At 34.0% G+C, this 14,442-nt stretch overlaps 1 protein-coding gene across 1 annotated transcript; it reads left to right on the plus strand.

The window, feature by feature from the left end:
- Window positions 1-301: 301 nt before the first annotated feature.
- LOC134854586 (uncharacterized) lies at window positions 302-13,993 on the plus strand. Its single transcript, XM_063870894.1, has 4 exons — window positions 302-690; window positions 1,158-1,430; window positions 13,290-13,411; window positions 13,743-13,993. The coding sequence occupies exons 1-4, from the start codon at window positions 498-500 to the stop codon at window positions 13,863-13,865; spliced, it is 711 nt and encodes a 236-aa protein (XP_063726964.1). The 5' UTR covers window positions 302-497; the 3' UTR covers window positions 13,866-13,993.
- Window positions 13,994-14,442: the final 449 nt, after the last annotated feature.

The following is a 14,442-nucleotide window of genomic DNA, read 5'->3' on the forward strand; positions in this document are numbered from 1 at the left end:
GGGGGGGGGGGGGGTAGGTTTGGTTTGTTGGCTGATTCTGATTTGATTAAGTCTATGTTTTGTCTGGGATTTTACCGACTTGAAACATGAGATCGGTAATCTGTCGCGTCAAAACCTTTCAAACTTCAAATTCAAATTTTGGCGTCAAGGATTCAAATGCGAGACTTGATAGTTTAAAGCTTGAGTGTTACTCCGCCGACTGAACCACTTCTGAAAAAACAACGGCTATTGGTGGTCGTCTAATCAAAGTTGTCACATTCTCGAGTAATTTGTGACTTCACTGGAAAGTAAAGCCATATAATCTTTCTGTCTGTCTTAATAACACGGAGTATGAAAAATAGAAAGAAATTACAACTTTTCGATGTTTATAAAGTTGCGTTTTTCGGCAAAAACCGCCAAAAATGACAACTGATTCACTGGTAATAAAAACCACTGGACTACCAATTTCTATCATTTTTCTATAACTGATCTGTAGTTGAGGTTTTATTAAAACAAAAATGGAAAGCGTAACCAATTTTTTCAAGTTTTATTCAATTGCAGTCGTAGTTTTGAAAGTGAGCTTAGTTCCAGAATTGAGTTGCGCTGTGGGCAATGAAAAAGAATATATTATGAAGGAGAGGGATTACAAAAATTATTTTCCCACCGAAAAGTCTGAACTTTCGGAGTCTCACCTCAACATCAGACATAAACGTGAGTTAACGATAACCACCCTAGTCCGATGGTTACTTTTTAACCCGTTACGACTTTAAGATAATAATTGTGGCTTCTACGATTCGTCGAGGACCCAGAAAAACCCATCCGGCCTGTCTAAGCATAGTGTGTTTCTCTTACCTCTCACATTCTGGGCAAAGTTATTTTGTTGAGCAAAGCTCTTTTTTGCAACTCAAGGCCATTTTAAACCCTTAATAGCTGCAGCTGGGTCTAAATAAATATTCCCTAGCTCGTTTCAATAACGTTGACTTTTTCTGTTTTTGATGCTCTCGGCCTTTTTTAAGTCAAAAAATAGTTTTTTGACCCATTGTCTTCCAGATACCATAGTTCAGTTTCCACTTTTTCAACGTTGTTCTTTAGTAAATCTTGAATCAGCGTCGTCTGCAATTTTTTTGCGATAACCGATTTATCTGCTACCCAGTTTGAAAAGAATCTTTCACGTTTAGCATTTGAATGTACGGACATTGATGATCTCAAACTAAACAGTACAATCTGCAGAAATATTCTGACCAATCACAGATCGGGAGACGGCAGCACTAGATTTCGGCTAAATGACCGCATGCGAGTGATGTCTCCGAATATATTTGGCCAGGAGCACGTTCTGTCGGCCGAACGGGAGATCCACTTGTATAATCTGATGCACACTTTTGGATTTTTCGTCGAAGTGCCAGACTGTTTCAAGAAGATCAGTTTTATTACATGTCTCAGTTACTTTCCCGGTAAGTGAGTAGTCAACGCAAAGCTAAAAACATCCAAATTGACCAATTTTAAATTTTGTTTGATAATTTGCTAATTTGAATCGTTTCTATTTGAAGACTAACAACACTGCTCGTATCAGGGCAAAACTTTGAATTTTATGACTGCATATTTAGGCCAATTTTAAAAAAGTGGTTAAAAATTGATAAGAATTGTTAAAAATTGATCAAAGAAAATCATGTTTTAATCATCCCAAAATGGCCAAATTAGCAACTTTTGAGCCTCCATAACTATGCAAAAAGTCATCACAGGAAAGTTTTTTGTACATTGGCGCTCTGGACAGCGACATTTTTTCTGATAATTTAAATAAAAAATTCCATGGAAAACGCTGAATTAAGAAATCCAAATTAGACTGAATAAAAAAACCACCACACTCATAATAATTTCGCCAATTTTTTTAAATGTTTTGCGCGTTAGTTGTCCCTAATTAGCTTAGCTGGTGTTTTTCAGAACGCCAAAACCTTGCAAAAAATGATCACAAGTGAAATATCGCGTAAGCGTAGAGTTAATCCGTCTTAGAAATTGTTCCAAATTGGTTGAAAGAAGCTTATTTGCCATAATTGATTTGATACAAGGTGCGAAATCTATCCTTTTGTACTTTATATGGCGTGTGGGGAGATGATTTTCAAAAAAAAACTTCGAACTTTGGAAAAAAAGTTTCATTTTGTTCTATTACATTTAATTTTTTTAAAATGTTATTAGTGCTCCATAACGTTTAAAAGGCAGTCGGAACATCCAGGGTTTCGCCCTGATATCAGCAGTCTTGTTCCGACTTTTTTAACGAAAATAACGGAATATTTTTGCTCGGGTGCTTTTTTTTCTTCAGACAATTTTCGACGTTTTAACTAGCCATTTTTGACGGAATTTTTTGTATATCTTTCAAAAGCTATTGTTGTCTTGAGCTGAAGTTTGAAAAAATATTTTACCTGTGATCATTTTTTGTAAAGTTATGGCGATTCAAAGTTTGCTACATAGATAGATAGATAGATAGATAGATAGATAGATCGATAGATAGATAGATAGATAGATAGATAGATAGATAGATAGATAGAATGGAAAGATAGAAGTTATGGCGGTTCAAAGATTGCTACATAGATAGATAGATAGATAGATAGATAGATAGATAGATAGATAGATAGATAGATAGATAGATAGATAGATAGATAGATAGATAGATAGGTAGATAGATAGATAGATAGATAGATAGATAGATAGATTGATAGTTAGATAGATAGATAGATAGATAGATAGATAGATAGATAGATAGATAGATAGATAGATAGATAGATAGAATGGATAGATAGATGCCAATTTGGGACAATTAACGCGCGATACATTTCGCGCTATTAAAGCGTAAGCGGAGATTTAATGAATATTAGAAATCGTTCCAAATTGGTTGAAGGAAGCTTAATTACCATAAATGATGTGTTACTAAGAGTGAAGTTTATTACTTTGTACTTTATATGGCGTGTGGTGTGATGATTTCATTTTATTTGTAATACATATAATTTTTTCAGGCTATTACTGCTCCATAGACCTTAAAAAAAGCGGTCGAAACCGTCAGGGGTTCACCTTGATACGAACAGTTTTGTTTTTAATTTGTTGATGGAAGCTCTTTCATGCAAATCTAATCCTCTTTTTGAGTTAAGGGCTCCGTGTTTTCCTTTTTTAAGAGCTGTTTAAGTTTCAGATTTCTGGATGTACTTTTGGATGCCCCCTGAATTCGGGTGTTCAATTTAAAATCTTTTTTTAAAAAAATAAAAATGTTTTTTTTTTAAATTAAGATCAAAACAGAACAAACTCAGATTCGGACAGTTTAACAGAAATCGGAGTCACAATAAATTGAAACGTTTTACGTAAAATAAATTTTAAAGTTTTAATTTTTGTCCTTTGTGCCAAAACTGAAAGAACTTCAATATCAGGGGCGGATTTAAGGGGGAGCGGGGGGCGGACGCTTCTCCTCTCAGGGAATCGACACCCTGCCGACCCAAAGGTTCCCTCCCCCTTTGTACTATTTTGAGACATTCATTTTCGGTGACGGATCATAAAACTTTTCTAAGGGCGCCTTCGGTGCTAATATATACTATGTTTGAGGGCGGATTGCGCGCCGAGAAAACGCAATTTTTTTATTATAATTTTCCGAAAACTGCCTAAAAACACCTTTTTTGGCCTGCTTTTTCAAAAATTTCCCTTCGGCGCAGAAAAAATTGTCAACTTTTTAGTGTTTTGGGAGAGCTCGAAAAATCAATTTTGTCGACTTTAAAAAAAGGTCGACAAAAATTTTGAAATTTTTTTGAAAATCCGCCACCCTAGATCCTAGATGACCCTAATGAGACAATGCTAGAAGATCCTCGAGACAATCCTAGATGACCCTAATGACCCTTCTTGCAACTTTGAATGACGTGACAAACATTTTTCGAAAAAACTTTATTCGCCGATTTTTCATCTCTTGGAAGTGCGCCAACTAAAATGCAACTGAGCCACGAACAATTCAAGTTCAAATTCGAATAGTTCACAGCCGGAAAGAAACAGTGTTCAAATTCAAATAGTTCACCGCCAGAAAGAAACAGTTGCAAATTAAACTTTTAAAAGGGCTGACATTATTTTCATTAATTGCGTACATATCTTGGCGCGTAATATTTTTTAGTAATGGCTTGTGCAATAGGTAGCTAAAGCGTAGTCTTTGTAACTCATTTTTCACATGTTTGAAAATAAAGACCGACTCGCCTTTAAACTCTGTTTCCAAAAAACTAACAAAAAAACTCTTGTCTCAAATTACAACTGTCATCCGATTCAAATGAAACAAACTCATTTTATTCTGACTGTTTAACAAAAATCGAGAGACTCGATTTTTTGTTCATTAAAAATTGAACTTCAAATTGTCTAATAAAAATGTAACCACAAACACTTATTACCAGCTTTTCATCAAACTTTTCGTTTTGAATTTTTGGGGATCTGAACCATGCCTTAAAAAAATCCAAATGAAAATAGTTTTGACCCTCGTCACCTTCTTTTTGGAGTTGCGTAAAGTTCAATCATTACTACGAATTTTCACTAACTCACAAGCGATCGAATCAAAAACAGGTAGATGCAAAAAGCTAAAATTCAACGAGTACTGAAACGAAACAGCGATCAATGAGAGCTCAAATTCAAATAGTTGAAAAACCGCAGGAATATAAAAGCGCAACTTTTAACAATTAAACCTGACTTTGTTTTTTTTGGTTGGCTTAACTACTAATTGGTTGGATTAACTGTCATAGAGAAATCACTGAAGTCTGCTTCTTTTGTCAAAAGTTCCCGCACAAACTTTAATTGTTTCGACTTTTGTAACGAAAGTAACGGAATATTAGTGCTCGGGGTTGGTTTTTTTTCTTCAGACAATTTTCGACTTTTTAACTAGCCGGACTTTTTCTGACGGAACTTTTTCTTATCATTCGAAAGATATTGTTGTCTTGAACCTAAATTTGAAAAGATATTTTACCTGTGATTATTTTTCGTAAAGTTAAAGAGTCAAAAATTGCCATTTTGGCCAATTCGGGACAATTACGCGCGATATATTGCTTGAAAAATTGTTCCAAATTGGTTGAAGGAAGCTCATGTGCCATAATCGATTTGTTACTAGCAGACAAATTTATCTTTTTGTTCTTTGAATGGCGTGTGGTGGATGATTTTCACAAAAACCCTCAAACTAAAAAAAAATTCGTTTTTTTTTCTTATTACCTTCAACTTTTCATAATATTAATGCTCCATAGACCTTAAAAGGCATTCGGAACAAGTCATGGCTTTGCCCTGATACGAGAGTAGAGAAATAAATTGGAAATTGAACAGCTTATAATTTATGAAAATTTTGAAAATTAGAAAATAACTCCCATATTAAGTTGTAGTTATTATCATATTGATAGGAGACTTGTTCCTCCTCTCTGAATGTTTTATCATTTCAAATATATTGTTTCAACAAAATAATGGCACTTAAAAGTATTTCCCTTATTTTTTTGCAGAAATTAGTGCCGGGGGACTAGTCGGACTAGAAAAAAAAACAGAAAACAAACTGGCAAATGCAGATGTTTGTTGTCTTCTGCTTCATTTGAATTTTGAAAATTTCAGACGCATGATTTTAAGAGACCCGATTAGTTGTTAAGGACATGTATATTACAGTCGGGTCATTAATTGAAGTATAATGTGCATGTTTTTAGGCAAATCAAACCTGGGTGTTTCTCTTACCTCTCACATTCTGGGCAAAGTTATTTTGTTGAGCAAAGCTCTTTTTTTGCAACTCAAGGCCATTTTAAACCCTTAATAGCTGCAGCTGGGTCTAAATAAATATTCCCTAGCTCGTTTCAAGAACGTTGACTTTTTCTGTTTTTGATGCTCTCGGCCTTTTTTAAGTCAAAAAATAGTTTTTTGCCCCATTGTCTTCCAGATACCATAGTTCAGTTTCCACTTTTTCATTGTTGTTCTTTAGTAAATCTTGAATCAGCGTCGTCTGCAATTTTTTTGCGATAACCGATTTATCTGCTACCCAGTTTGAAAAGAATCTTTCACGTTTAGCATTTGAATGTACGGACATTGATGATCTCAAACTAAACAGTACAATCTGCAGAAATATTCTGACCAATCACAGATCGGGAGACGGCAGCACTAGTTTTCGGCTAAATGACCGCATGCGAGTGATGTCTCCGAATATATTCGGCCAGGAGCACGTTCTGTCGGCCGAACGGGAGATCCACTTGTATAATCTGATGCACACTTTTGGATTCTTCGTCGAAGTGCCAGACTGTTTCAAGAAGATCGGTTTTATTACATGTCTCAGTTACTTTCCCGGTGAGTGCGTTGTCAACGCAAAGCTAAAAACATCCAAATTGGCCAATTTTAAATTTTGTTTGACAATTTGCTAATTTGAATTGTTTCTATTTGAAGACTAACAACACTGCTCGTATCAGGGCAAAACTTTGAATTTTATGACTGCATATTTAGGCCAATTTTAAAAAAGTGGTTAAAAATTGATAAGAATTGTTAAAAATTGATCAAAGAAAATCATGTTTTAATCATCCCAAAATGGCCAAATTAGCAACTTTTGAGCCTCCATAACTATGCAAAAAGTCATCACAGGAAAGTTTTTTGTACATTGGCGCTCTGGACAGCGACATTTTTTCTGATAATTTAAATAAAAAATTCCATGGAAAACGCTGAATTAAGAAATCCAAATTAGACTGAATAAAAAAACCACCACACTCATAATAATTTCGCCAATTTTTTGAAATGTTTTGCGCGTTAGTTGTCCCTAATTAGCTTAGCTGGTGTTTTTCAGAACGCCAAAACCTTGCAAAAAATGATCACAAGTGAAATATCGCGTAAGCGTAGAGTTAATCCGTCTTAGAAATTGTTCCAAATTGGTTGAAAGAAGCTTATTTGCCATAATTGATTTGATACAAGGTGCGAAATCTATCCTTTTGTACTTTATATGGCGTGTGGGGAGATGATTTTCAAAAAAAAACTTCGAACTTTGGAAAAAAAGTTTCATTTTGTTCTATTACATTTAATTTTTTTAAAATGTTATTAGTGCTCCATAACGCTTAAAAAGCAGTCGGAACATCCAGGGTTTCGCCCTGATATCAGCAGTCTTGTTCCGACTTTTTTAACGAAAATAACGGAATATTTTTGCTCGGGTGCTTTTTTTCTTCAGACAATTTTCGACGTTTTAACTAGCCATTTTTGACGAAATTTTTTGTATATTTTTCAAAAGCTATTGTTGTCTTGAGCTGAAGTTTGAAAAAATATTTTACCTGTGATCATTTTTTGTAAAGTTATGGCGGTTCAAAGTTTGCTACATAGATAGATAGATAGATAGATAGATAGATAGATAGATAGATAGATAGATAGATAGATAGATAGACAGATAGATAGATAGATAGATAGATAGATAGATAGATAGATAGAATGGAAAAATACAAGTTATGGCGGTTCAAAGATTGCTACATAGATAGATAGATAGATAGATAGATAGATAGATAGATAGATAGATAGATAGATAGATAGATTGATAGTTAGATAGATGGATAGATAGATAGATAGATAGATAGATAGATAGATAGATAGATAGAATGGATAGATAGATGCCAATTTGGGACAATTAACGCGCGATACATTTCGCGCTATTAAAGCGTAAGCGGAGATTTAATGAATATTAGAAATCGTTCCAAATTGGTTGAAGGAAGCTTAATTACCATAAATGATGTGTTACTAAGAGTGAAGTTTATTACTTTGTAATTTATATGGCGTGTGGTGTGATGATTTCATTTTATTTGTAATACATATAATTTTTTCAGGCTATTACTGCTCCATAGACCTTAAAAAGCGGTCGAAACCGTCAGGGGTTCACCTTGATACGAACTGTTTTGTTTTTAATTTGTTGATGGAAGCTCTTTCATGCAAATCTAATACTCTTTTTGAGTTAAGGGCTCCGTGTTTTCCTTTTTTTAAGAACTGTTTAAGTTTCAGATTTCTGGATGTACTTTTGGATGCCCCCTGAATTCGGGTGTTCAATTTAAAATCTTTTTAAAAAAATAAAAATGTTTTTTTTTTTTTAATTAAGATCAAAACAGAACAAACTCAGATTCGGACAGTTTAACAGAAATCGGAGTCACAATAAATTGAAACGTTTTACGTAAAATAAATTTCAAAGTTTTAATTTTTGTCCTTTGTGCCAAAACTGAAAGAACTTCAATATCAGGGGCGGATTTAAGGGGGAGCGGGGGGCGGATGCTTCCCCTCTCAGGGAATCGACCCCCTGCCGACCCAAAGGTTCCCTCCCCCTTTGTACTATTTTGAGACATTCATTTTCGGTGACGGATCATAAAACTTTTCTAAGGGCGCCTTCGGCGCTAATATATACTATGTTTGAGGGCGGATTGCGCGCCGAGAAAACGCAATTTTTTTATTATAATTTTCCGAAAACTGCCTAAAAACACCTTTTGTGGCCTGCTTTTTCAAAAATTTCCCTTCGGCGCAGAAAAAATTGTCAACTTTTTAGTGCTTTGGGAGAGCTCGAAAAATCAATTTTGTCGACTTAAAAAAAGGTCGTCAAAAATTTTGAAATTTTTTTGAAAATCCGCCACCCTAGATCCTAGATGACCCTAATGAGACAATCCTAGAAGATCCTCGAGACAATCCTAGATGACCCTAATGACCCTTCTTGCAACTTTGAATGACGTGACAAAAATTTTTCGAAAAAACTTTATTCGCCGATTTTTCATCTCTTGGAAGTGCGCCAACTAAAATGCAACTGAGCCACGAACAATTCAAGTTCAAATTCGAATAGTTCACAGCCGGAAAGAAACAGTGTTCAAATTCAAATAGTTCACCGCCAGAAAGAAACAGTTGCAAATTAAACTTTTAAAAGGGCTGACATTATTTTCATTAATTGCGTACATATCTTGGCGCGTAATATTTTTTAGTAATGGCTTGTGCAATAGGTAGCTAAAGCGTAGTCTTTATAACTCATTTTTCACATGTTTGAAAATAAAGACCGACTCGCCTTTAAACTCTGTTTCCAAAAAACTAACAAAAAAACTCTTGTCTCAAATTACAACTGTCATCCGATTCAAATGAAACAAACTCATTTTATTCTGACTGTTTAACAAAAATCGAGAGACTCGATTTTTTGTTCATTAAAAATTGAACTTCAAATTGTCTAATAAAAATGTAACCACAAACACTTATTACCAGCTTTTCATCAAACTTTTCGTTTTGAATTTTTGGGGATCTGAACCATGCCTTAAAAAAATCCAAATGAAAATAGTTTTGACCCTCGTCACCTTCTTTTTGGAGTTGCGTAAAGTTCAATCATTACTACGAATTTTCACTAACTCACAAGCGATCGAATCAAAAACAGGTAGATGCAAAAAGCTAAAATTCAACGAGTACTGAAACGAAACAGCGATCAATGAGAGCTCAAATTCAAATAGTTGAAAAACCGCAGGAATATAAAAGCGCAACTTTTAACAATTAAACCTGACTTTGTTTTTTTTGGTTGGCTTAACTACTAATTGGTTGGATTAACTGTCATAGAGAAATCACTGAAGTCTGCTTCTGTTGTCAAAAGTTGCCGCACAAACTTTAATTGTTTCGACTTTTGTAACGAAAGTAACGGAATATTAGTGCTCGGGGTTGGTTTTTTTTTCTTCAGACAATTTTCGACTTTTTAACTAGCCGGACTTTTTCTGACGGAACTTTTTCTTATCATTCGAAAGATATTGTTGTCTTGAACCTAAATTTGAAAAGATATTTTGCCTGTGAATATTTTTCGTAAAGTTAAAGAGTCAAAGATTGCCATTTTGGCCAATTCGGGACAATTACGCGCGATATATTGCTTGAAAAATTGTTCCAAATTGGTTGAAGGAAGCTCATGTGCCATAATCGATTTGTTACTAGCAGACAAATTTATCTTTTTGTTCTTTGAATGGCGTGTGGTGGATGATTTTCACAAAAACCCTCAAACTAAAAAAAAATTCGTTTTTTTCTTATTACCTTCAACTTTTCATAATATTAATGCTCCATAGACCTTAAAAGGCATTCGGAACAAGTCATGGCTTTGCCCTGATACGAGAGTAGAGAAATAAATTGGAAATTGAACAGCTTATAATTTATGAAAATTTTGAAAATTAGAAAATAACTCCCATATTAAGTTGTAGTTATTATCATATTGATAGGAGACTTGTTCCTCCTCTCTGAATGTTTTATCATTTCAAATATATTGTTTCAACAAAATAATGGCACTTAAAAGTATTTCCCTTATTTTTTTGCAGAAATTAGTGCCGGGGGACTAGTCGGACTAGAAAAAAAAACAGAAAACAAACTGGCAAATGCAGATGTTTGTTGTCTTCTGCTTCATTTGAATTTTGAAAATTTCAGACGCATGATTTTAAGAGACCCGATTAGTTGTTAAGGACATGTATATTACAGTCGGGTCATTAATTGAAGTATAATGTGCATGTTTTTAGGCAAATCAAACCCTATTCTGATTGAAACTCCCTGAAGTTTGCAATTTGTCAGATCGCGAGGCCTAATCAAGCTTCTTAGTTTTATTGCTATTTGCATCTTTTGCTTTACCTCCTTACAATTGCATCTCATTAATGTCATTCCCTTTAGATGTTTTTGCACCTGGAATAGCACTCTGACGTACTGCTCACCAATCTCCGATGCTACTAACTGTGCCAAGCACGCAACAATAGCTTAAACAAAAAACAAATTTTCGACTATCGAGCCAGATGAATATTTGACGATAGATTCTTGAATGAAAAAATGTTTGTAAACATTTTCCATACAAACGCTTGCCGGGATGCCAGAAGATTTTTTGAATTTATGTTTATTTTATCATTGAAAGACATGGCAAACATTTTTATTTAAAGGTTTTCAAAAGCTTCAAGTCGGTCAAAGTAAAAGAGTAAACAGAATCTAAATTGACTTATCTGAGACTTGAACAGTATTTATATGAAAACACAAATATTTTGTCTCCCGGAGGAGCTTTGAGCTCCATTCTTTGATTGGAGTTGCGCTATAGATACACCCGACCACCGCAAACTGAGAAACTGAAAAAATTGGAAAAATGTTCTTGTTCCCGATCGGGATTCGAACCTGTTCAACAGAGGTGTGAGATCAAAACATATACGTACGACTATGCTAGTAGTTAAAATCAAAACGTTAAAAATTTTCAACAAGCAGCCGATTCAGTTATCGCTTTTGCCGTAAAAATTTGAGATTTTTCCGTGAGAAGTGATTTGAAATTCATCTGTCAATTTCGTCTATTCCCTAGATTGTCGAGTCTTAATGCGAAAAAAAAACTGAGGAAAAAATAGCGGTTACGCTTACGCTGCGAGATTGTCATTCTCGGAATCAGAAGTATAACGTTAAAAACTCGCGATGGCTCGTTGAAATTGGATTTAACTCAAGCGTTGCGCGCACTCATAGGGAAGGGTGGCGGAAAAATGCGGACCATCATGGTTTTTTATTACTAGCTGCTACAACTAGTATGAGAAATATCATGTAGAGTGATTTATTTGATCAGCTTAAAGTTAACTCTGGTAAGTAGGACAAAAATCTAAAACATGTCCTGCGTGCACATTGAATCGAAGCGTGGCATAGTTACTTGAAACCAAAAAAACTGTTTAAATTTGGCACTTTAGTTTTTGAGAATTATATTTTCAAATAACTTTTTTGCTGCTCCTAACTCCAACGAAAAAGAAGAAAACATATGCTTTGGTTGTTTTTTTGTTCAATAATCTTTTGAAACAAAGTTTGCTAGGGGGAATCAAACCATCATGATCTCAATTGGGTTGCCTCGCATTATATTAAAATTGCTTTTAGCCTCGATAATTTAACCGTTCAATATTTCAATTCTATATCAATGATGCTGCATGCGCATCACGAGTTTTTCGTGCACACAAACTTGTTGCAACAAAAGTAAAACTGAATGATCAAATATCTTTATATGTTCAAATTTTGACATTTAAAATTTTCTATTGATAGTCCAAAATTCCTGGAAAATCAAAATTTTTCCTACTAATAGTTAGTGCAGACAAGCAGTGTTGTTGAGAGATATCGGCTTTTCTGTAAAAGGTCTGAAAGCCAAAAAAAAACTAAATTTCAGCTCAATTTCTAGAGAGCACTTAATCCATTCCTTAAAAACTGGACGTGTCTCGACTAATACGAGTTTCGTTTAGCCTGTTTGTAAATTTTAGCCTTCCCAATGATAGCCATGTTGCTGTGCAAGTCGCTCAGAATTTTCCGACCACATTTTCAGAAAAAAATCTTTGTTTTCGTTTTTTTTTCTCCAAATTAATGTCTTTTTTGTACTTCGTGTGATGAAACAGCTATACCAAAGCGTAGAATTTAATTGAATTAGGTATAAGCAAACCCAATAGACTTCCAAAGTCAAATAACTTATTAAAAAATATATTCTTGCAAATATTTTTTTTCTTTTTTTTTGCAAATTTTTTTCATATTTTTAAATTTTTTTGCCATAGAAGAGCTAAGCGAAACTTCCAAAACGAGTTTTATTATTAGTAAAATCAAGTTTCTTTAGCCTAAACTTCTAATTTTTATATATAACAAATGTTACTCGATTGTTTTACATGCTGAAAAATAGACGAAAAAATAATAGTTTTAAGCCGATCACTCTCGACACAAGGAAATTTTTTTTGAAGTTCTCAAATCTCGACTAGAAGGTTTTATTATGTTATGTCAGTCGATCCTGTCCAGTGATTATCTGTGGAACTTGATTTTGAGTGGGAAATAAGGGAAAAAAAACAAAAATACACCCAAATACAAAATTCATCCCCAGTTTTAATGGTCGGAACAAAAAGACAACTAAGTACGTATAAAATAAAGCAAGAAAAGTAAAAATACGTACGGATTCCATTTTGTCTTCAGTTCAACTCAAAGATAAAAATCATTTTGCCAAAACATTTCTGATATTAAATCTTGTCAGACTGAAAAATCAAAAGTAAAGAATAAGATTTGATTTATACTATGAAGTAGTACAAACAAGTCATACCAAACCTACAAATGCTGTAACGGATCAGAAACTACTCTAAGAGAATTCTTATCTCAAATTAGTCTTTTCGAATTTGTTAACGTTGTTGGAAGGACTTTATATCAAAATGTTTTGAAAAACCTGAATTTTGATGTCCGATCAAAATTAAATTTTTTGAAGCTTACAAAATATTCGATTCAGATATACTTATTTTATAGAATTTTTTGCGAAATGGGTGGATATTTGTTTTGAATGATTCTCAAGTTGTTATTGTTTTGAATTTATTTTTCAGTTTGTGCGGAGGATGCTTCAAACGGAGGTCACTGGAGGATCCTGCCGTGTCGCAAAACATGCAAACAGGTGCTCAGAAAGTGTCCCGAGGCCGGGAAGTTTTCCTCGCAACTTCCTAATAAGGTAAAAAAAACATTACAGTATAATTTATGCTATTTTTTCCCATTTACCAAAAGAAAAGTGAAAGTTTTTTTACCACTGCTTCTGAGGAACTGAGGAAAAACAGCTAGAAAAGCAAAACTTAGTAACACTTTTGGCGTAACAAAATATATTTGTTTTTGCTGTTTTAAGCAATGCCTCTAAAACAAAAACTTTAAAGCTACGTAGTTGTATAAAATATTTTGCACCAAAAACTTTTAATCCAAATGTTTAAAAACGTATTTTTTTCAGTCAACCGTATTTAAAGCCGCCAACAATAATTATTTTCAATGATATTCACGGGTTTTTTGTTTAGGGCTCCTCGATTCCCTTCTATCCTCGCAAAGATCTTCTAGAATGTTCCAAGTTGCCCATACATCAGCCATGTATTGCTCCAACAGTCATGGACATGATTTTAAACGAAGGATACGATGACTGAGCCACACACTGTTCAATGGCCATAGTCACGATACCATGATTAACATGAAATGATATTTGATAACTGTAGTAAAGAACCTCAATTGTATTTAAATAAGCGAAACTGTCTCGCTTATTATCTGACTAAATAACATGTTTACTTAATCTAACTGTGAATAACCTAAAATATTATCAGAATAGAAGTGAAAAAGAATTGGTTTTAAAAACTAATTCTGTTTTTTTTTTCTGATCAAAACATTCTTTTTCGAAATTTTGCTATGAGAGAAACCTTTGAACCGAGCTACCGAAAAACACTTCAATAGTTTACTTGCGACAATAAATCGTAGAATTATGCTGTAGAACGTTAAACCGTATAACTACAGTGGGTGGTGTTTTTATTGAAGAAAAAATTTATTTCCCCAAGACTTATAACAAAATTAGTCAATATTCTGCGTTAGAAACTAAGGAGAGGAAAACTTGAAGACATATGCAATACCCACTAATAGGCTACCTTTAAAATGGAATAACCTGTCAAAATAATTTCACTATTGATTTCACCTCCTTTCAAAAGAAATTTTTAATTGATTTCACCTCCATTC

Source organism: Symsagittifera roscoffensis, chromosome 9 (assembly GCF_963678635.1).
Source record: "Symsagittifera roscoffensis chromosome 9, txSymRosc1.1, whole genome shotgun sequence".
NCBI lineage: Eukaryota > Metazoa > Xenacoelomorpha > Acoela > Convolutidae > Symsagittifera > Symsagittifera roscoffensis.